The 23,447-nt window shown below is 42.5% G+C and overlaps 1 protein-coding gene and 1 long non-coding RNA gene across 9 annotated transcripts in view; one reads left to right on the forward strand and one right to left on the reverse strand.

Moving 5' to 3' along the window:
- Positions 1-2,765, forward strand: part of LOC123846115 (uncharacterized) — a 47,582-nt gene extending 44,817 nt beyond the window's left edge. For 6 of the 7 annotated variants that reach the window (XR_010406099.1, XR_010406103.1, XR_010406101.1 and 3 more), the window contains one exon: positions 2,671-2,765. This is a non-coding gene — a long non-coding RNA (uncharacterized LOC123846115). The remainder of the gene's footprint in view (positions 1-2,670) is intronic. The other variant, XR_010406100.1, reaches the window with a different exon arrangement.
- Positions 2,766-3,608: 843 nt separating this feature from the next.
- Positions 3,609-23,447, reverse strand: part of ZNF182 (zinc finger protein 182) — a 29,651-nt gene continuing 9,812 nt past the window's right edge. Inside the window, exons 4-6 of one of the 2 annotated variants that reach the window (XM_045877014.3) lie at positions 11,309-11,435; positions 10,911-11,003; positions 3,609-5,239 (exon numbers count right to left, since the gene is read on the reverse strand). In XM_045877014.3, coding sequence (XP_045732970.1) covers positions 3,609-5,239; positions 10,911-11,003; positions 11,309-11,435 — 1,851 coding nt within the window. Of the gene's footprint in view, positions 5,240-10,910; positions 11,007-11,308; positions 11,436-23,447 lie in introns of both variants that reach the window. The other variant, XM_045877005.3, reaches the window with a different exon arrangement.

Raw genomic sequence — 23,447 nt, forward strand, 5'->3', positions numbered from 1 at the left:
TTTTCCTAAGGAAGACAATAGGAAGTAACTGGTTACAATACTGGGGGTCCAGTGCTGATCTGGGTGGTCATAGGGCCAATCAAGGGTCACAGGGCTGATCTTAGGGATCTGAAGGTAGTCTCGAGGGTCCTGGGAAACAGGTTGAAGAGCCATCATTATGTATATCATTTTAGAGGTTTTAGCTAAAGCAAGACAACTGGCATAAATAATGGGGGACAGGACTCGGCTGGCCTATGGGCACAGCAGAGCTGATTTGGGGGTGGTATCAGGGTTATACTTGTGGTGGGGCCTCTCCCTCTCCCAGTGTATACAAATAAGGACACGGGACAGGGAAGGGACGGGACATTTGTTGAGCACGGTGTCCCAAGCACGGGCTCTTCCCATCGCATATACCTCTCGTCACCATGGGGTCCTCGGGGCAGCTCCTCTTTATGCAGAAACCCGTGACCACCTCCTGCCTCCTCCACTCAGTCCTCACCAAACCCTCACTGCCAATACCATGAGATCCTTCATCCCTGAAACCCAAGACCCTCCAGCCCAACTCCACAGAGCACCCTTCACTCCCCAGATCCAGCGGTCTGTCCCACGTCAACCCATACTCTTCCTCTTCACACTTGCTAGTGCTCTGCCATTTTGCCACTTGTCTGTTCTTCACTGTCTGCCCCATTCACCATCGTTCCCACTATGCTTCACATCCCAACTTACTCTGCTCCGTCCACATTTCCAACATCCACTCTCTGCCCATTCACTCCTACTACTCGCTCCCACTTTCCCCAGCATTACTCACATTGGCTTCTACTTTCTTCTCAAGCAACTCACCCCACTGGCTATTTACCCTTTTTCCCTACTCTTCCCTGTTCGCCCTCATTCTGCCCGCCCCCATCTCCCCCCCACTCGGCCCTTCATTACCCTCATCTATTTTCCCGATTCCGGTCCATTCATCCACATCCTGCTGTTCAACCCCCACCCTTTCCCCACCATGGTCCATGCCTCACTCACTCCCACTCACACACATGGCCCATCAGACTGCCATCTGTGTCCCAGGAAGCCGGTGTCCACAATCAACGTGAAAAGGCAAGATCTGACCGCTGTCCACACCGCCCTTCAGGCTGACCTCTGACGGTCCCGAAACCCCCAGGGATATTATCGGCAGGAAGAGGAAATGCTTCATTTCTGGTGCCTTTGGGCATCCTCTCAGCCTGCACCAGAAGCAAGTCCTTTAGCCCGACATTTCTTCCCCAAGCTTCCTTCTCCCTGGAAAGGCACTCAGTGTGACCTGACTTAGAGAGCTCATAAAAAGTTAGCCCACTCCTCATTTTCTTGTAGGGTAATTTAGGGGAAAAACAAGGCCCGGCAGGAGACAGGAAGGGTCTCAGAGGTCTGACTCACTTACCTGTTTTGTTAAATCCAAACACTGACTCTGCCCCGGTTTTACACAGCTTGGGTTCCCCAGTTCCACCAGAGATCTAGTCCCAGGGAAAAGCCACAGAATCACGAGGGCCACAAATATGGTCACATAGTGGGACCTCTTACTCTGGGGCAGACGTGCTGCTACCTGGTCTTTGGCTGTGTCCATTCGGACCATGGCTCTTGATAGGTCACCAGCAGTAGTGTGACCTAGGGGGTGAGCTGCCCAATTTGCCTGCGTATTCACGCTTTTATCCCTTACAATAAAAATACGCATACCGGGGGGCGCCTGGGTGGCTCAGTCGTTAAGCGGCTGCCTTCGGCTCAGGTCATGATCCCCGAGTCCTGGGATCGAGTCCCACATCGGGCTCCCTGCTCAGCAGGAAGCCTGCTTCTCCCTCTCCCACTCCCCCTGCTTGTGTTCCTGCTCTCGCTGTCTCTGTCTCTGTCAAATAAATAAAATCTTTAAAAAAAAAAATATGCATACCCACAAACACAAAACGAAGTAATATAAATTATTTTGTTAAAATATAGAAAGACAACAGTGGGCTTTATTACAAGATATTTTCAGAGGTCACAGTGCACACTAAATTAAGAAATGTATTCCAGTCTCAATTATTTCAGGTTTATGTGATGTGGTCCCAGGTGACCTAAGAATCACTTTATTTGGCACCCTCAGGAAAGCAAGGCCTGTGTGCCTTTGGAACCGGCTGGATATCCGTTGTTCTGACAGATTATTCTATTTATTATTCACTCAAAACATTAAACTCCACATTGAACATCTGTGTCTTAAATGTTAGGAAATCCTGCATCTAGAATCTAACTTCATTATCACAGCAATGGAACAGAACATTTGTTTTAAAACGTTTTATTTGCTGAAAAGGTAGTACAGCCACAGAGCACGGTTTTCAAAAAGTTATGGAAGGACATACAGTTGTCTCCCAATGCCATGCCCCCAGCCACCCACTCCCCCTGCCCTTTCCCAGAGGTGATCAGGGTTCTCAGCTGCTCATGTATCTTCCCAGAGATAGTTTATGCATATATGCTCAATTATGTACTTGCAATTTGTTCTTTTTATATGTGAACGGTAGCATATTCACTATCCTGCACCTTGCTTTTTGCACCTAATAATGTATGGTGGAGATTGTCCCACATCACTACACACACGATGTCCAAGTTCTCTTTATATATATATATATATAAAGTTCTCTTTATATATATATATTCGAATATTATATATATATATTCGTTTTGTCTACCTAGCAGGTTTGCTGTATGAACATACCAGGATTTCAGGATCCAGACCCGTCATCTGGACAGCTTCCAACCTTTTGTTTTTATAAAAGTGCACCAGTGAATATCTCTGTGTGTTCGTCATTTTGTACACTCATGAGTATATACATTCCTAGAAGTGGAACTGCGGGTCCAAAAGCCATTGCCTTTGTGGTTTTCATTACTTTGGAATCATTTTTATTTGAATAAGAGTTTTTCCTGGACTTGCTGTTTCCTGGAGGTTCACGTGGGGTAAGAAAAGGGGGCCACATTCTAGGCAGATAAGTTTTTTTTCTTACAACTGGTTTTTTTCCCCGTTTGGTATTTCTTTTAGATTTGACTTCTCCAGAGTCCGTAAACCGGGGCAGCTGTTGGGTTCTTCACAAGGAACACTCCCTTCTCTTGCCCCAGCCCATCGAGTGCTCCTCTCATGAGTGCAGACTACTTTCTACAAATACGGCTTGTCTGAGCGATTCCTTGTGGAGGCCTCTGCCAGTCTCTCCTCAGACCCCAAATGGGTCTGGGAGACATCCTACCTCCTACCTGCCAATGCCCTCTGTTACTGTGGTGGATGTAGTTGGCCTTGCACTCGGGGGATATCCTGAACCTCAACTAAGAGTCCTCGCCAGTGCGGCCCCACGTGTGCAGCCTTGAGCATTCGCTTCGAAATCTCCTGCCCTGGCGCTCGATCCCCTCTGCCTCCAGCAGTGCGCTCATCAGGGCTTCCGCTATCTCCTCGTGTCAGATACAGAGATTACACTTCCGCTTTTGCTCCTTGTAGTGTTTGGATGAGGACTGAGATGAAAAGAAAAGAGACTGACTTTTACTCCCCATATTTAAACCAGAAATCAGAACATACTTTTAAAATGTTAATTAAATGGACAAAACTTTCCCTCCGTGAACGTTGACAGGCACCCTTGATCTACTCTCTAATGTGCAATGAGCTTTGACTTCCGGCTGTGGCCCTTCCCGTGGGCCTTCTTTCCCGTGTGTGTTCTCTGATGTACAATCAGGTTTGATTTTTGGGTAAAGGCCTTCCCACACTCTGCACACTTATAGGGTTTCTCTCCGGTATGAGTTCTCTGGTGTACAGTGAATGTGGATTTTTCTCTGAAGGCTTTGCCACACACAGAGCACGCGTAGGGTTTCTCTCCTGTGTGTGTTCGCTGATGTATTATGAGCTGGGACTTTTGGCTAAAAGCTTTCCAACATACGGGACATTCATAGGGTTTCTCTCCTGTGTGAATTCTCTGATGTATAATGAGCTTGGACTTTTCTCTGAAGGCTTTGCCACATTCGTTACATTTATAGGGTTTTTCTTCCGTATGAGTTCTTTGATGTATAATGAGGTATGATTTCTGGGAAAATGCTTTTTCACATTCACTGCATTCATAGGGCTTCTCTCCTGTATGACCCCTCTGGTGGAGCATGAGATAGGATTTCTGAGAGAATGCTTTCTCACATTCATTACATTCAAAAGGTTTCTCTCCTGAATGCGTTCGCTGATGTACGCCAAGGTTTGATTTTTGGGTGAAGGTTTTCCCACACACATCACATTCATAGGGTTTCTCTCCTGTATGAGTTCGCTGATGCACGATGAGGGTTGACTTCTCATTGAAAGACTTCCCGCATTCAGTGCATTTATGAGGTTTCTCCCCTGTATGAGTTCTTTGATGTATAATGAGAGTTGACTTATCACTGAAAGTTTTCTTACACTCATTACATTCATGGGGTTTCTTTCCTGTATGAGTACTATGATGTATAATTAGATCAAGCTTCTGTATGAAAGATTCCCCACATTTAGTGCATTCGTAAGTTTTCTCACCCGTGTGGGTTTTCTGATGGACAATGAGGTTTGACTTCTGAGTGAAGGCTTTTCCACATTCATTACATTCATAAGGTTTCTCTCCTGTATGAGTCCTGTAATGTATGATGACGGTTGACTTTTCTCTGAAGGCTTTTCCACATTCTGGACACTCAAAGGGTCGCTCTCCTGTATGACTTCTCAAGTGTATAATGAGCTGAGATTTTTGGCTAAAGGCTTTTCCACATTCAGTACATCCAAAGGGTTTCTCTCCCGTATGAGTTCTCCAATGTACAATGAGGTGTGACTTCTTGCTGAAGGTTTTCCTACACGCGGTGCATTCGAAGGGTTTCTCTCCATTTTTAATTCTCTCTTGTAGACTAAGCCCTTTCTTCCGCCTGAGGGCCTTCCCACACTCTTTATATCCGTGGGGCTTCACTCCAGGAGTTGTTTTCTCATACTCCGTATGGAAGAATAATTTTGCACATCCATTATCATGTTTCTTTCCTACAGAGCTTCTGGTAAATAAGTCTAAACTATCTACCATATTTCCAAATGGCTCATGTTTATGGGACCTTTGTATTGAAGCAACAAGGTTTGAATTCAGAGGAAGTGCATTTCCAAATTCATTATAGTCATGGCCAGTCTTGGTGAGAATTGTTTTCTTGTCAGGGAATCCAGCTTGCATCAACAGATATCTGTCTTGGTCATCCTGGTGCTGTCTCTCAATCTGTTCATCAATTTGACAGGCTGCTTCTAAAAGGAAGTACAATAAACCATTTTTGTAACTTAACATTATATAATGAACCTTCTTTAAAAATTCCCTACCATATGAAAGCTGATACTATTATCTCATTTTATCTGAGCTCCTAGAGAGGATCTTGACCATCAAATCCTGTTCTTTTACTAAACTCCCACCTGCTAAGCTTTTTGTTACCAAGAACAATCTTACCCTGACATCTCAGTCTGTCTTACCTCTACTTTTACATCATCTCTGATTTCCATCAACTCTGGGGACCTTATCAACCTTTATCTTCATTTATCATATGAACTCCTCTAAGTGTACATGACTTATACTATTTCTAACTAAGTAGAAATGCAACAGTGTGGTTAGTGGACTCAAATTTTACAACAATCCTGAATCCACATTCTTAGTGAATCAGAGAAAGATCTAGAATAACCTTACAAAAACAAAGAAAAACTCAAAGATCTTTCCCCAATCTGGATTCATCCAAGCTTGCATTCACCGTTCTTCAACACCACCTTCTGCTCCTGTCTACACTATTTTCGCTAAAAACTATGACTGTATTAATGCCAAACCCTTCCTCATGTTCTATCACCCACATAGCCTAGTCTCCCATATTTTGCCATATTCAAAATCTAGGTAACTTTCAAGAAGCAATTCAGTCTTGTCTTTTTTTTTTTTTTTTAAAGATTTTATTTATTTATTCATGAGAGAGAGAGAGAGAGGCAGAGGGAGAAGCAGGCTCCCCGCAGAGCGGGGAGCCCGATGCAGGACTCGATCCCAGGACCCTGGGATCATGACCTGAGCTGAAGGCAGACGCTTAACCAACTGAGTCACCCAGGTGTCCCTGCAATTCAGTCTTTTCAAAGAAGCTTATTCTGATCTTCCTGTATAACTTTAATTTTTGTTAATTTGTAGTTATCTATACCACTCGTTTAGACAGTTAAAGTTGCAAAGCTTTGCCTTAAATATACCATATTCCATCAACTGCAAGATGCATATTATTTCACATTTTAACACATTTCTGAATCCAGATGTAACTTATAATCAGTGGCATGTCATCAATTAATTGGTGGCAATTTTTCTTAGTGGTATGTATTAAAATCAATTGGATCTTGAAGTCAATAAAATATGGTAAATACTTTTTGCATATATACCGAATTTTAATCATCTTTGTAGTTTACTTTTCACCTTTTCCTAAAATTTTGTGTGAAAAAATGTACAGAAAAGATGAAAGAGTACAAAAACTACTCATACTATTCATACTACCACTCAGATTTAATAGTGATAACATTTACAATTGTAATACTGAATTTTAAAATGGACCATGTTCCTACGACATCCTTAATATCATTAGCAAAAAACTAGTTCTTAGGCATGAATATCAGAATCACAGAAAAAGTTTTTACAAAATACATCTGCTGGGACCACCCAAGCTCCACCAACCATCTACTAAATCTGGACGTCGTTAGATGGTAAGCAGCAGCATGGTTAGGGCCATAAGCCCTCTAGCCCAGGCTCAAATCCTGGCTCAACCATTCACTTGCTCTGTGACCTCAGCAACTTACCTAATCTATTTGTATTTTATTTCCCACCTGGAAACAGGAATTATAATAGTGCCCACCTAAATATGTTAACAGGGATTAAACAACTTCTAACGGGGCATGCATGGCACACAGGAAGTACTTTTTTTTTTAAGATTTTATTTATTTGACAGAGACATAGTAAGAGAGGGAACACAAGCAGGGGGAGTGGAAGAGGGAGAAGCAGCCTTCCCACGGACTGGGGAGCCCGATGCGGGGCTCGATCCCAGGACCCTGGGATCATGACCTGAGCCGAAGGCAGACACTTAACGGCTGAGCCACCCAGGTGCCCCCAGGAAGTACTTTCAACTGTTTACTAGAACAACTGATGCTACTACTACAATAACTAACCTGGTTAAGAGCCACTATGCTACTACAAAAAGAAAGAACTCAATATATTTAACATGCTCTTGACCATTAAGTGAAAAAAGGTGAATAAAACTGTACATAGTAGGCTACCATTTTTTAAGGAAAGAAATACATGAATACCTATTTATATAGACTCATCATGTAAACAAGGGAAGAATATACCTTTAAATTTTAATAAATGGTTACCTACAGAAGGAAGGAAGAGAATGAAATGAAGGGAAAGAAACTGAACTTCTTTAAATATACCTTGTTTTCTAGATTCGACTTTGGAACCAAGTAAGTGTTTTATATATTCATAAAGCAAAACTGAATTTAAAAGGATTCCATAATAATAATATACCCTCACCTGTATTTCCAAACAACCACTGCTAAAAAGTCTTGATTCTCAATGGCATCAACATGATTACCTCAATTGATTCAAACCACTATCGACAGCAGCCTCAGAATAATACTAACAATATTACCATCAGATGTAAGATTAACAAAAACCTTTAAGCCCAGAATTTGATTTGGAAATACCAATTTTTTAAATGACGGGGAAGTATCAATTTGAATACATGATATATTTTCTCTTAAAAATCTTTTTTTTTAAGATTTTATTTATTTGAGAGAGAGAATGAGAGAGAGAGAGCATGAGAGGGAAGAGGGCAGAGGGAGAAGCAGACCCCCTGCCGAGCAGGGAGCCCGACGCGGGACCCGATCCCGGGACTCCGGGATCAGGACCTGAGCCGAAGGCAGTCGCTTAACCAACTGAGCCACCCAGGCGCCCTTAAAAATCTTTTTTACGGGGGGCGCCTGGGTGGCTCAGTCGTTAAGCGTCTGCCTTCGGCTCAGGTCCTGATCCCAGGGTCCTGGGATCGAGCCCCGCATCGGGCTCCCTGCTCGGCGGGGTGGCCTGCTTCTCCCTCTCCCACTCCCGCTGCTTGTGTTCCCTCTCTCGCTGTCAAATAAAATCTTGGGAAAAAAAAAAATCTTTTTTACAGGGCGCCTGGGTGGCTCAGTCAGTTGAGCGTCTGCCTTTGGCTCAGGTCATGCATCAAGCCCTGCATTAGGCTTCCCCGCTCAGCAGGGAGTCTATTTGTCCCTCTGCACACCACCCCCCCTCCCGCCCCGTTCGTGCGCGCACACTTGCGCGCGCTCTCAAATAAAACCTTTTAAAAAATTGTTTTTACGTGGTTTCTAGCTCTGTCAATGTTTAAAAGGCCTAGAAACAACTCCCTAACATCCAAATTGTGGTCTCAAAAAACTATTGCCACAAAAAAACAAAACAAAAAACAAAAAAACAGGGTTCCTTGGAGAAATGGCTGATTCCAAGCCAGAAATGGGAACTATATAAAAAGCCTGGAACATCTTGTAACACCAGAAAGCAAAGACGCTACCAAAGACTCAGGAGCCAATCTGAAGGGGTTTCTGCTCACCAGAGATAGGGCAGTTTGATTCATAATGAGGATAAGGCAATGTTTGATTAAAATATTAAAAAAATATTAGTCACCTTTTGAATGATGCTACAAAACCAACTCATTATTTTTTAGGGGATTTTTTTTTTTTTTAAGATTTTATTTATTTATTTGTGAGAGAGAGAATGAGAGACAGAGAGCACAAGAGGGAGGAGGGTCAGAGGGAGAAGCAGACTCCCTGCCGAGCAGGGAGCCCGATGCGGGACTCGATCCTGGGACTCCAGGATCATGACCTGAGCCGAAAGCAGTCGCTTAACTGACTGAGCCACCCAGGCGCCCCCCAACTCATTATTTTTTAAAGTGGTAAACAAATGGGAAAACACACATAACTGAAATGGAATTCCTGGAACTAACATATAAGCAAATAACAGATGAGAGGCAATCCTCTTTATAGAAGTATTCCAGCTAATCAACAAGGCACGATAGAATATCACCATTTTGCAAACATTAATGAATACATACAAGCAATAATCACCGAGAACTCATAACTACAATAGACAACCAGGCACTGCATGCCTTCTGATGTCATAGCAGCTAGGAAGTAAACTTGCTAAAAGAAAAAAATAAAACCCTGGATCTGATCAAACTTCAAAATCTAACCACCAATTTACAAGAAAAAAATAAGGGACAGAGGAATATGTTAAATACCATAGGGTACTTAGCAAAGTTCAGAACGTGGGAAACTAAATGACAAATTAACCAGTTACTTAAAAAAAATAAAAGGGGGGGAAAAAGATAGCTGGGAATCATTTGTAGGTTATGAGAAGAATCCAAGTAGCTATGAGAACATTCAGCACCCAGATCCTGATTTCTCAGTACCATTCCCCATTAAAAGGAAAAAATCCTTGGAGAAGCTGCTGATTCTAGGTCTGAAACAGGGAAAGTACAGTGTGAACCTGGAATATATTTTTGTGCTAGAAAGTGCTCAAAGAATGATGGGGTCATGTTAAGAGTTGGAGGAGCCAGCCCGAAGGGACTCCTCCTGGACAAATTGAGGACAATTTGAACATCAAAATGAATAATGACAGAAGACATTAATGCATTATAACACACTGAAAAATAACAATCTGAGTCCATACTGATACTAAAATTAATTCATTAATGGGATGGGGCAAAAGAAGAGTGCCAACTTCTAAATGGAGAAGGAATGGGAAAAAATTCGCCCTTTTTCCAACCATCTTATAAATTGATTCAGGCAAAGAATCCTCTGTGAATGTTAAAACGCTGGGTAAAAATTTTTGAAAATGGGATATTCATCATTTGGCAGTTCCACAAAATGTTAAACATGTGGTCCAACAATCCCACTCCTATGTCCATACTCAAAAGGAATTAAAGCCTTCACCTCCACAAAACATTCTACATGAATGTTCATAGCAGCTTTATAATGGCCAAAAAGTGAGATCGACCTAAATACCCATCAGCAGATAAATGGCTAAACAAAAGTGGTGTATCCAGACAGCAGAGCATCATTCCACCAGAAAAAGGAATGAAGTCCTGATACATGCCACACCATGAATGAACCTTGAAATCATGCCAAGTGCAAGAAACCAGACATGAAAGGCGACATTTTGTATGGTTCCATTTACATGAAATCTCCAGAATAGGCAAAACCATAGAGGCAGAAAGTGGCTGCCAGGGGATGGGGGAAGGAGGAAATAGAGACTGACTGGTAAGGGGTACGGGTTTCTTTCTGGGGTGATAATGTTCTAGAATTAGGTAATGGTGATGGTTTCATAACTTGGTGAACATACTAAAAATCTCTGAATTTGTATACTTCAAAAAGAGCAAAGTTTAGGGTCTGAATTCTATCTCAATAAAGCTATTTTTAAACAAAAGTAAGATGTTTTAGGAGAGCAAATCTGGTCGAAAGATCTCAACTGAATGGAAACAGGTAATCCAACATGGACTTAGAGCAGTAGTGCCTACACCTGTGACTCAGGTGGGCCTGGCTTCAGATAAAGCGGTGAGAAGTGAGAATGGGAGAAGTGGCAGGGCGTGAGCGGGGACTGGCACTTACAAGACGCTTATCCACCGGGAAAAGGAGCTATGCAGAAACTTCTGGGTGAGCATCAACTTAAGGGGAGTGGTCTGGTGGGTGTGGGACAGGGGCGAGGGGTGTCACTCTTATGTCTGAGGTATTCATGTCCCTGTCCAACAAGATCAAAGGGTCACAAGCTTTCTCCAGACATTCCTGAAAGCCCTTTCAGAGGTCCTCACCCATGGCTGACAAGCTGGCACCTCCTGTCCCTGTCGTCTGAGTCAATGCCACTCACCTGGAAAGCTCCAAAAGGAGATTTTTGTTTCTGCTAGGCATGGCTCTTCTACCTCCAATTTGAGGATGAGGTCTGGTTTCGTCACCTGTGGCCCTGCTGATGAGAAATGACAGTGATACCTCCTGGATCTTCAGAGCATCTGAGAAAGAGGGCAGTGGGGTCTGGGGCAGCATGAGAGACCAATCACTTGACACAGTGGTCCAATGGTCAAGTCGAACCATTCACCTGAGTTTTGAGTTCACAAACACCCTGTTAGGAAACTTCGATCCCTGGAACTCAACGTCCAACTTTTCAAGCAGTTCAGAGACCTTACAAGTTTTCCAAACTGAGAAAGGAAAGGCCCTCTATCAGACACAACAATCATAAGCAGCAAAATTACCTGAGGAAGCCATTCTTACCCACAGAGACCAGGCTGCTGTAGGTCTCCAGCATCACTTCTCTGTACAGAGTCTTCTGTGGAGGGTTCAGGTACTGCCACTCCTCTGGGGTGAAATCCACAACCACATCCTCGAATGTCACGTGTCCCTGTAATTGCACATTCCTTTTACTCTAAAATACTGACCACTGGGTGATGAGGATGAAATGTAGGGAACTGCTGATTGGGTTCCCAGTTCGTGATGATGACTTAATACAGGATGCCTACCTTGTTGGAAAATCACAAACCATGGCAGAAAAACTATTCCATCAACTACACGGAATATTCCATAAGTGTATAGAATATATGTAAGACAATGTGGTATTTGCACAAGGATAGACAAACAGTCCAGTAGGACTAAAAAGAGAATCCAAATGCCATATGGGCACCTGAGTTATGATAAAGTTGACACTGCAAGGCAGTGGGGAGAGGATGATCTTTTCAAATAAATGTGGGTGGACTACTGGATATCCACAGGGGGCAGAATTTAGCTACTAACTCACCATACGCAAAAATGAGCTACAGAGAAATTGTAAATCTAATGTGAAAGATAACACAATAAGGTGCCTAGAAAACAGTACAGGAAAATGTTTTCATAGTCTTGGTGTAGGAAAAGAATTCTAAAACAAGATGTGAAAAGCGCTACTCATGAAGGAAAAGATTTATAAATGTTACAAGATTAAAAGTACAACAGTCAGGGAAATACAAATCAAAACCACAATGAGAGAGAGACCACCTCACACCTGTCAGAATGGCTAAAATTAACAACACAAGAAACAACAGGTGTTGGCAAGGATGTGGAGAAAGGGCGGTGGGAATGCAAACTGGTGCAGCCACTCTGGGAAACAGTATGGAGGTTCCTCAAAAAGTGTAAAATAGAGCTACCCCATAATCCAGCAACTGCACTACTAGCTATTTACCCAAAGGATTCAAAGATACTGATTTGAAGGGATACATGCACCCCGATGTTTACTGCAGCATTATCAACAATAGCCAAATTATGGAAAGAGCCCAAACGTCCATCGACTGATGAATGGATAATGAAGATGTGGTCTATATCTACAATGGACTAGTACTCAGCCATAAAAAAGAATGAAATCTTGCCATTTGCAACGTGGATGGAGCTAGAAAGTATTATGCTAAGCAGAATAAGTCTGTCAAAGAAAAGTAAATAACATAATTTCACTCATAAGTGGAATTTAAAAAACAAAATGAATGAGGAAAGGGGAAAACGAGAGAGAGAGAGGCAAGCCAAGAAACAGACTCTTGACGATAGAGACCAAACTGCTGGTTACCAGAGAGGAGGGGGTGGGAGGATGAGTGAAACAGGTGACAGGGATTAAGGAGGGCACTTGTGATGGGCAGCGGGTGTTGTATGCCAAGTGTTGAGTCACTCTATTGTGCGCCTGAAACTAATAATACACTGTATCTTAACTAACTGGAATTTAAATAAAAACAAAAAAATAAAAGTAGAACAGTAAAAAGGCAAGCTTTAAATGGGGAGATTATCTGCAACAATCAAAAATGATAAAGGGATCTTATCTGGAACATATAAAACCCCTGCAAATCGGGGCGCCTGGGTGGCTCAGATGGTTAAGCGTCTGCCTTCGGCTCAGGTCATGATCCTAGGGTCCTGGGATCAAGTCCCGCATCGGGCTCCCTGCTAGGCAGGGAGCCTGCTTCTCCCTCTGCTTCTCCCTCTGCCTCTGCCTCTCTCTCTCTCTCTCTCTCTCTCTCTCTCTCTGACTCTCATGAATAAATAAATAAAACATTTTTAAAAAACCCTGCAAATCAATAAGAAACACAAAAACAACACCAAAAAACAGAGAAGAGATGTGAATATGTACTTCACTAAAAACAAAACCCAAATGGCCTATGAGCATAAGAAAATGTACTCAACCCAATCAGCACACAGGTAAATGAAAATTTAAGCCATGCTGAGACACTCCTACGCCCCCACTAAAAAGGTTATTAATTAAGCAGACTAAAATATCATAAGATTGTGGTGAAATGAGAACTCTCACACTTAGTAGGAATATATACTGGCAGAGTTGCTTGGGGAAATTGACAGTGTTTACTAAAGTTAATGATTTGCATACATTATGATGCAGCAATTCTACTTCTAGGTACACAGCTTAAAGAAAATCATGCATATATGCTCTAGAAAACAAGTACAGGATGTTCACAGAAGCACTACTTCTAAAACTAAAATGTGGAAAAAATGCAGATGTCCCTTAACAACACAATGGGTAAACTGTGGCACATTCAATGGGATCCTGCCTGGTGATGAAAATAAATGAACTACAAACCACATATCCAACACAGGTGAATCTCACAGATGTACCGATGAGCACAAGAATGCAGACACTGGAGTATATCCTGCATGATTCGATTTATATATAATAAGAGCACAGGCAAGGCCAACCTATGATGTTAAAAGTCAGGAGAGCAATTACCTTTGTGGGTGGTACTGATTGGGAGAGGGCAAGAGTGGGGATTCTGAGGTCCTTGTCCTGTTTTAATCTTGACCTTTATACTTAAAAATTACTTTCACCAAAAGTGCAAAGTCAGTTCAAGGGAAAATGGGAGTTCCCATTTCAACAAACGATGTTGGAACAATTGGATCTACATATGCAAAAACAAAGAACTCCAGCAAATACCTCCCACATGTATAAAACTCAAACCTCAACACAGATCGCAGACCTAAATGTAAAATCTAAACCTATAAAATTTCTAGAAGAAAATATAGGAGGGGCACCTGGGTGGCTCAGTCAGTTAAGCATCCAACTCTTGATCTCAGCTCAGGTTTGATCTCAGGGTTGTGAGTTCAAGCCCCATGCTGGGCTCCACGCTGGGTGTGGAGCCTACTTACACACACACACACACACACACACACACACGAGAAAATCTTTTTAACCTTAGGTTAGTCAAGTATTTCTTAGATGGGACAGCAAAATTCAAAAGACAGTCTTAAGAGAAGAAAAAGCCACAGAATGAAAGAAAATATTTACAAATCACATTCTGGCAAAAAAAAAAAAATTGTATTGAGAATATATAATGAACTCTAAAAACTAAAAAAAAAAAAGGCAAAAGAAAGATATTAAGCCAAAGAAGATATACAAATGAGAAATAAGCACATGGAAAGATATTTAACATCATTAGTCATGAAGAAACTGCAAATTAAAACCACAATGGGAGTTCGAGACGGCCCTGTGGGAAGACCAGGAAATCGCCTCCTTCCATGGACACAACAAACTTACAGCTCTATATAGAATAATTTTCCTCTAAAAAGGACCTGAGAACTAGATGAACAGCAGCACCTCCACAACAAAAGACAAAGAGACACAATGAGAAGGGCAGGAGAGGCAGTGACAGAACCTCATGTGGGACCCCACATCAGGAGTGGTGACCCCCCACAATCGGAAGAGATCACAAAAACATGGAACTCTACTCAAAGAGTAAAAGGACTGTGTCCCACATCAGCAACCTCCGAACCTGGGGGCCTGCACCAGAAAGCCCCCAAAATGTTTGGTTTTGAAAATCAATGGGGATTAAGACCAGGAGAATCACAGAATGTAGGGAACATAGAGCTCCCATTCTTTTTTTTTTTTTTTAAAGATTTTATTTATTTGACAAAGAGAGATACACTGAGAGAGGGAACACAAGCAGGGGGAGTGGGAGAGGGAGAAGCAGGCTTCCCAGAGAGCAGGGTGCCCGATGTGGGGCTTGATCCCAGGACCCTGGGATCATGACCTGAGCCAAAGGCAGGCGCCCCTAGAGCTCCCATTCTTAAAGGGCTCTCACGCAAAACCCACTCACCCTGATAGCCAGTGCAGAAGCAACAGATTGAAAAGTGCCTAGACCATAAGGGAGAGAGACACACTAATTTTTTTTCCTTTATTTTTAAAAGATTTTATTTATTTATTTGTCAGAGAAAAAGAGAGCACAAGCAGGGGAAGCAGCAGGCAGAGGGAGAAGCAGGCTCCCCGCAGAGCAGGGAGCCCAATGTGGGACTCGATCCCAGAACCTTGGATCATGACCTGAGCTGCAGGCAAATGCCCAACCGACTGAGCTATCCAGGCATCCCAAATATATGTTATATTTATATAAATTTAAGTGTCCCAGAAATTCTATGAAATTTCTAAAACTCTGGTATTTCCTGGTATAAAGTTATCAATCATATCTAGTTATTTTTTTTTAAGATTTTATATATTTATTTGTCAGAGAGAAAGAGAGCACAAGCAGGGGGAGCGGTAGGCAGAGGGAGAAGCAGACCCCCTGCAGAGCAGGGAGTCCAATGCAGGGCTCAATCCCAGGACCCAGGGATCCTGACCTGAGCCGAAGGCAGACACTTAACTGACTGAGCCCCCCAGCACCCAGCACACGCTAATTCTAAAGCAGCTGCCACAGAGACAGGAACTTACAAGGACTTTATCTGGGGATGGATGTGCTGGCCAACAGCATTTTTGCAATCTCATCCTAATTTGCTGGTGATGAAGCCAACAGGCACCATTTTTGGTGCCTACTAGCACCAGAGGGCATGCTCTGCCCATCCCATGCCATGGCGGGGCTGGGCTAGCACCCCATGCAACCCTCACAGAGACCAAGCCACAGGGAGGACAGGTGACCATCCCAAGCCCCATTCTCCTTGCTCAGTGGCCAAGATGCCAGCAGGCCCGGTCAGTGACCTGACCTGTACCTTCCCACATAATGTGGCTAAGCTGCAAATGGATAGGGTGAGTGCCCTGAGCCCCGCCCTCCCCATGCAGAGACCAAGCCACAGTGGAAGGGCAAGCAGCTTGAATCCCACTCTCCCCATGCAGCAGCCCAGCCACGACAGAGCTGGGCAAGTGCCCTGAGCCCTGCCCTCCCCACACAGCAGCTGTGGTCCTATCACAGCCAGCATGCACATGCAGCCCACACAAGGGACACCATAGAATGCCTGACTCTGGGGGCCCAGGGAGACTTTTGGGCCACATGGAACATTTCCTACACAAGACTGTTCCTTCAAGACTGAGGGAGGTAGCTGTTTTACCTAATACATGTAGACAAACACAGAGAGACAAGCAAAATGAGGACACAGAGGAATATTTTCCAAACCAAAGAAGAAGGCAAACCCTCAGGAAAAGACCTTAATGAAATAGAGATTAGCAGCCTACCTGATAAAGAATTCAAAGTAATGGTCGTAAAGATGCTCACTGATCTCAGGAGAAGAAAGGATGAACACAATAAGAACTTCAACAAAAAGAGGGGACGCCTGGGGGGCTCAGTCGGTTAAGCATCAGCCTTCAGCTCAGATCATGATCTCAGGGTCCTGGGATTGAGCGTTGGGCTCCCTGCTCAGTGGGGAGTCTGCCTCTCTCTCTCTCCCTCTCCCTCTGCTCGTGTTCTCTCTCTGTCACAAATAAATAAATAAAATCTTTAAAAAAAAAAACAAAAAACAAAGAACTTCAACAAAAAGAAAAAATATGTGGGTACCTGGGTGGCTCGGTAGGTTAAACATCTGCCTTCAGCTCAGGTCATGATCTCAGGGTCCTGGAATCGAGCCCTGTGTCAGGTTCTCTGCTCAGTGGGGAGCCTGCTTCTCCCTCTCCTTCGGCCCCTCCCCCCAACTCATGCACACACTCTCTCAAACAAATGTCTTTTGAAAAAAAAAAAATATGTAAGTACCAAACAGAAGTTATAACTAAACTGAAAAACACACCTGAGGGGTTCAAAAGCAGAACAGATGAAATAGAAGCACAAATCAGGGAAGCAATGGAAAACATCCAGAAAGAGCAGCAAAGAAAAAAGAAAAAGAACTAAAAGAGTAAGGACACCTTATGAGACCACTGGCACAACATTAAGCAGAATAACATTTGCATTATAGAGTTCCAGAAGGTAGGAGAGAGAAAGGATCAGAAAAATTATTTGAAGAAATAATGGCTGAAAACTTCCCTAACCTGGGGAAGGATACAGACATCCGGTTTAAGAAGCCCAAAGAGTTCAAAATAAGATGAACCCAAGGGAAAACACACCGAGACACATTACAATTACAATGGCTAAAGTTAAGGATACAGAGAAAATCTTAAAAGCAGTAAGAGAAAAGCAAAGTATTATGTACAAAGGAAACCCCGAAGTCTATCAGATTTTTCAGTAGAAACATTGCAGACCAGAAGGGAGTGGGATGACATATTCAAAGTGCTGAAAGGGAAAAACTGCCAACCAGGAATTCTCTACCCAGAAAGGTTATCATTCAGAATTGAAGGAGAGAGTAAGAGTTTTCCAGATAAGCAAAATCTAACAGAGCTCATCACCACTAAACTGGCCTCCAAGAAATGTTAAAGGGACTTCTCTAAGCTAAGAAGAAAAGGCACTAATTTGTATTTTAAAAAAGAGCTATATAGCAATACTTGTATCAGACAAATTAGACTTTAAAACAAAGACCATAATGGGGCGCCTGGGTGGCTCAGTCGTTAAGCGTCTGCCTTCGGCTCAGGTCATGATCCCAGGGTCCTGGGATCGAGCCCCGCATCGGGCTCCCTGCTCCGCAGGAAGCCTGCTTCTCCCTCTCCCACTCCCCCTGCTTGTGTTCCCTGTCTCGCTGTGTCTCTCTCTGTCAAATAAATAAATCTTTAAAAAAAAAAAACAAAGACCATAACAAAAGACAAAGAGGGTGCCTGGGTGGCTCAGTTGGTTAAGCAACTGCCTTCGGCTCAGGTCATGATCCTGGAGTCCTGGGATCGAGTCCCACGTCGGGCTCCCTGCTCAGCGGGGGATCTGCTTCTCCCTCTGACCCTCTTCCCTCTCATGCTCTCTGTCTCTCATTCTCTCTCTCAAATAAATAAATAAAATCTTTTAAAAAAAAAGACAAAGAAGGGTACTACACAATGATAAAGGGGTCTATCCAACAAGAGGATATGACGTTTGTAAATATCTACGCACTGAACACAGAGGTGCCTAAATACATATAACAAACATTAATAGAAATAAAGAGAGAAATAGCAATACAGTAATAGTAGGGGACTATAACCTCTCACTTAAATCAATGGATAGATCATCCAGACAGAAAATCAGTAAGAAAACATTGGCCTTACACAACACATTAGACTAGATGGATCTAACAGACAGATACGTAACACCCCATCCAAAAACAGGAGAATACATATTCTTGGGTGCACAGGGAACACTCTCCAGGATGGACCACATGTTAGATCACAAAACAAGTCTTAACAAATTTAGGAAGACTGAAATCATATCAAGCATCTTTTCCACCACAGTGGTATGAAACTAAAAACCAATTACAAGACCCAACTGGAAAAAACACAAACATATGGAGACTAAACAACATGCTTTTAATTAACCAATCAAGAAATCAAAAGGTAACATGAGGGGCGCCTGGGTGGCTCAGTCGGTTAAGCATCCAACTCTTGGTTTCAGCTCAGGTCATGATCTCAGGGTCTTGAGACTGGGCCCCAAGTCAAGCTCTGTGCTCAGCATGGAATCTGCCTGGGATTCTCTCCCGCTCCCTGCCCCTCCCTCCGCTCATACATGTGCATGCACTCTCTCTTGCTCTCTAAAATAAATAAAAATCTTAAAAAAAAAAAAGATAACATGACACAAATGAAAATGGAAACACAATGGACCAAAATCTTTGGGACACAGGAAAAGCAGTTCTAAGAGAGAGAAGTTCAGAGCAATACAGGCCTACCTCAGGAAACAAGAAAACATCAAATAAACAATGTCTTAACATTCAAGGAAATAAGAACAAAGCCCAAAGTTAGTAGAAAAAAGGAAAGAATGAAGATCAGAATGGAAATAAATAGAGACTAAAAGCACAATAGAAAACATTAATGAAACTAAGAGCTGGTTCTTTGTAAAGATAAACAAAATCAACAAACTTTTAGCCAGACTCAAGAAAAGAGACAGAGCCCAAATAAAATCAGAAACAAATGAGGAGAAGCTATAACTGATACCATAGAAATACAAAGGACTGTAAGAGAATACTATCAACAATTATACACCAACAAATCAGACAACCCAGAAAAAATGGATAAACTCCTAGAAACAATATCTTCCAAGACTGAATCATGAAGAATTAGAAAATCTGAAGACTGATTACTAATAATGAAACTGAATCAAGGGCACCTGAGTGGCTTAGACAGTTAAGTGTCTGCCTTCGGCTCAGGTCATGATCCCGGGGTCCTAGAATCAAGCCCTGCATTGGGCTCCTGGCTCAGCGGGGAGCCTGCTTCTCCCTCTCCCCTCTGCCTCTCTCCCTGCTCATGCTCTCTCTCTCTCTCTGTATCTCTGTCTCAAATGAATGAATAAAATCTTTTAAAAAAAATTTTTTAATTAAAAAAAATTTTAAAAGAAACTGAATCCGTAATCAAGAAACTCCCAACAAACAGAAGTCCAGGTCAAGTTGGCCTCCTCAAATTATTCCAACTCTTCAAGAGGAAGGAACACTTCCACACTCATTATACAAAGCCAGCATTATCTGGATACCAAAACCAAAGACACTACAAAAAATTACAGGCCAATATCCATGATGAACATAGATGCAGAAGTCTTCAACTAAATATTAGCAAACCGAATTCAATAAAACATTAAAAGGATCGTACCCCATGACCAAGTGGGATTAATTCCATGCATCCAAGAATGGTTTAACATCTATAAATTGATCAATGTGATACACCAAGAAAAGCATTTGACAAAATTCAACATTCATTTGTGATAAAAACTCTCAACAAATTGGGTATACAGAGAAGGTATCGCAACACAATAAAGGCCATATATGACAAGCCCATACCTAATATAATACTCAACAGTGAAAAGGTGAAAGAAAGCCTTTCCTCTAAGATCAGAAACAACATAAGGATGTCCACTCACCACTTTTATTCAACATAGTACCGAAGTCCTAGCCACAGTAATTATGCAGGAAAAAAAAGAAATAAAGGAAATAAATGGGAAGAAGTAAAACTGTCACTATTTGCAGATGACGTATTATATAAAAAAACCTTAAAGACTCCACCAAAAAAATCATTAGAATAAATTCAGTAAAGTTGCAGGACACAAAATTTATATACAGAAATCTGTTGTGTTTCTATACACTAATACCAAACTATCGAAAGAGATATTTTCTTTTTTTTTTAAGATTTTATTTATTTATTTGACACAGAGAGAGAGACAGCAGGAGAGGGAACACAAGCAGGGGGAAGCGGGGAGGGAGAAGCAGGCCTCCCGCGGAGCAGGGAGCCCGATGCGGGGCTCGATCCCAGGATGCTGGGATCATGACCTGAGCCAAAGGCAGACGCTTAATGACTGAGCCACCCAGGCGCCCCCATCAAAAGAGATATTAAGATAACAATCAGATTTACAAGTGCATCAAAAAAACCCCTAAAATACCTAGGAGTAAATTTAACCAAGGACATGAAAGACATGTATTCTGAAAACCATGAGCCACAGATGAAAGAAACTGAAGATGACACGAATAAATGGAAAGATACCATGCTCACAGACTGAAAGAAATAATATTGTTAAAATGCTGTAGCTAAAGCAATCTATAGATTTAATGCAATCCCTGTCAAAATACCAAGGGCATTTTTCACAGAACTATAACAAATAATCCTAAAATGTATATGGAACAACAAAACATCTCCAATAGACAAAGCAATCTTGAGAAAGAACAAAGCTAGGTATCATGCGCCCTGATTTTAAACTATACTACAAAGGTATAGTAATCAAAACAGTATGGTACTAGGAAAAAACCAACACACAAATCAATGGACCAAAATAGAGAACCCAGAAATAAACCCATGCTTATATGGTCAATTAATCTAGAACAAAGGAGGCAAGAATATAACAATGGAGAAAAGACAGTCTCTTAAATAAATGGGTGCTACATGCAAAATGGGCAGCTACATGCAAAAGAATGAAACTGGACCACTTTCATACACCATATACAAAAATAAGCTCAACGCCTGGGGAACACGGTAGGGAGATTATTCACTCTTCTTGGAGTGCATGCCTGAGAGGCAGCACTCATGGAGACACCTCCCTGGGAACAAAAAAACTGGCCAGCGCCATTTCGATTCCCCACCCCTCAGCATACATAGAGCCATCTGTGGCAAGCAGTATACACTGATGCTGGCTACCTGACTTGCTTACACCAAGCCCCACACCCCTGCAGGCAGGTGGAACTGCCCTTCTCAGTCATGCGTGCCTCAGTCCCAGCACGGCAGGCCCCTCCCCCAGAGACCAGCGCAAACCCCTGTCCACGCCACAACTCCTGACCAGGGAGTTTTTTCTGCAGGGCCTCAGTTTCAGTGAAGTTGGTGACAGGTCTCATTTAACAAGCGGACCAGAGCACACCTAGTTCAAACTTGCCACATTTCAGGCCAGGGACCAAACACTGCCCACAGCAGGCAGGGAGAGCCTCCGCAGATGATGGGCCTGCAGGACAGAGCAGCCAGAACACAACAGCAGAGCTCACGCAGCACACACTGGAGACACTCCGTGAAGTGCCAGGGCCTGGGCACTCCATGGCCTCTTCATAAGGCCATTACTTTCAGAAACAGGAGACATAAATGGCTTCTCTGCCGCACAGAAAAAGGCAGAGAATTGGATAAAATGTGAAGACAAAGGAAATTATCCCAAATGAAAGAACAAGGCCATGGCCAGAGATCTAACCGAAACAGATATAAGTAACATGCCTGATGGAGAATTTAAAGCAACGATAATAAAGATACACACTGGGTTTGATAAAAGAATAGAAGACATCAGTGAGACGCTTGCCGAAGAGAGAAAAAAGTTAAAAAAGAATCAATCAGGGGCGCCTGGGTGGCTCAGAAGGTTAAGCGTCTGCCTTCGGTTTGACTCTCACCTCAGGTCTTGATCTCAGGGTCATGAAATTCAAGCCCCATATGGGGGGGGGGGTCTACTTAAAAAAAAAAAAAAAGAATTGACCAGAGATAAAGAGCGCAATAAACAAGATTAGAAACACACCTGATATAACGAACAGCAGGCTAGAAGAAGCAGAGGAATGAACTAGTGACCTAGAAGACAAAGTAATGGAAAGTATGTAATGAAGATGAAGAAGAGAGAGAGAAGAATTATGCAACATGAGAACAGACTTAATAAACTCAGTGACTCCATCAAACGTAGTAACATTTGTATTGTAGGAGTCCCAGAAGAAGGAGAGAGAGAAAGGGGGGGTAGAAAATTTATTTGAAGAAATAATAGCTGAAAACTTCCCTAATCTGGGGATGGAAATAGACATCTAGATCCACAAAGCACAGAGAACTCCCATCAAAATCAACAAAAGCAAGCCAACACGAAGACATATTGTAATTAAATTTGCAAAATATACTGATAAGGAAAAAATCTAAAAAGCAGTAAAACAAAAGAAGTCCTTATTGGCACCCAGCTGGCCAATCAGTACAGCATGTGACTCTTTATCCCAGGATTGTGGGTTTGAGCCCCACGCTGTGTGTAGAGATAACTTAAAAAATAAAATCTTAAAAAAATTTAGTCCTTGGGACGCCTGGGTGGCTAAATTGGTTAAATATCTGCCTTTGGCTCAGGTCATGATCCCAGGGTCTGGGATCGAGTCCTGCATTGGGCTCCTTGCTCAGCGGGGAGCCTGCTTCTCCCTCTGCCTGCCGCTCCCCCTGCTTGTGCACTCTCTCTCTGACAAATAAGTAAATAGAATCTTAAAAAAAAAATTAGTCCTTAACATACAAGGTAAGACCCATAAGGCAGATTTATCAACAGAAACTTGGAAAGCCAACAAGGAGTCGCATGATATATTCAAAGTGCTGACTGGAAAAATCTGCAGCCAAGAATCTATCCAGCAAGGCTAACATTCAGAATAGGAGAGATAACAAGTTTCCCAGACAAACAAAAAATAAAGGAGTATGTAACCACTAAACCAGCCCTGCAAGAAATATTAAAGGGGACTCTTTGACTGGAAAGGAAAAACCAAAAGTGACAAAGACAAGAAAGGAACAGAAAAACTCTCCAGAAACAGGAAAATGGCAATAAATGCATATCTATCAATAACTGCTCTGAATGTAAATGGACTAAATGCTCCAATCAAAAGACATAGGGTGTCAGAATGGATAAAAGAAAACAAGATCCAT

This window comes from Mirounga angustirostris, unplaced genomic scaffold, assembly GCF_029215605.1.
Source record: "Mirounga angustirostris isolate CCGP_5_RB_7025 unplaced genomic scaffold, mMirAng1.0.hap1 SCAF_11, whole genome shotgun sequence".
NCBI classification, from domain to species: domain Eukaryota; kingdom Metazoa; phylum Chordata; class Mammalia; order Carnivora; family Phocidae; genus Mirounga; species Mirounga angustirostris.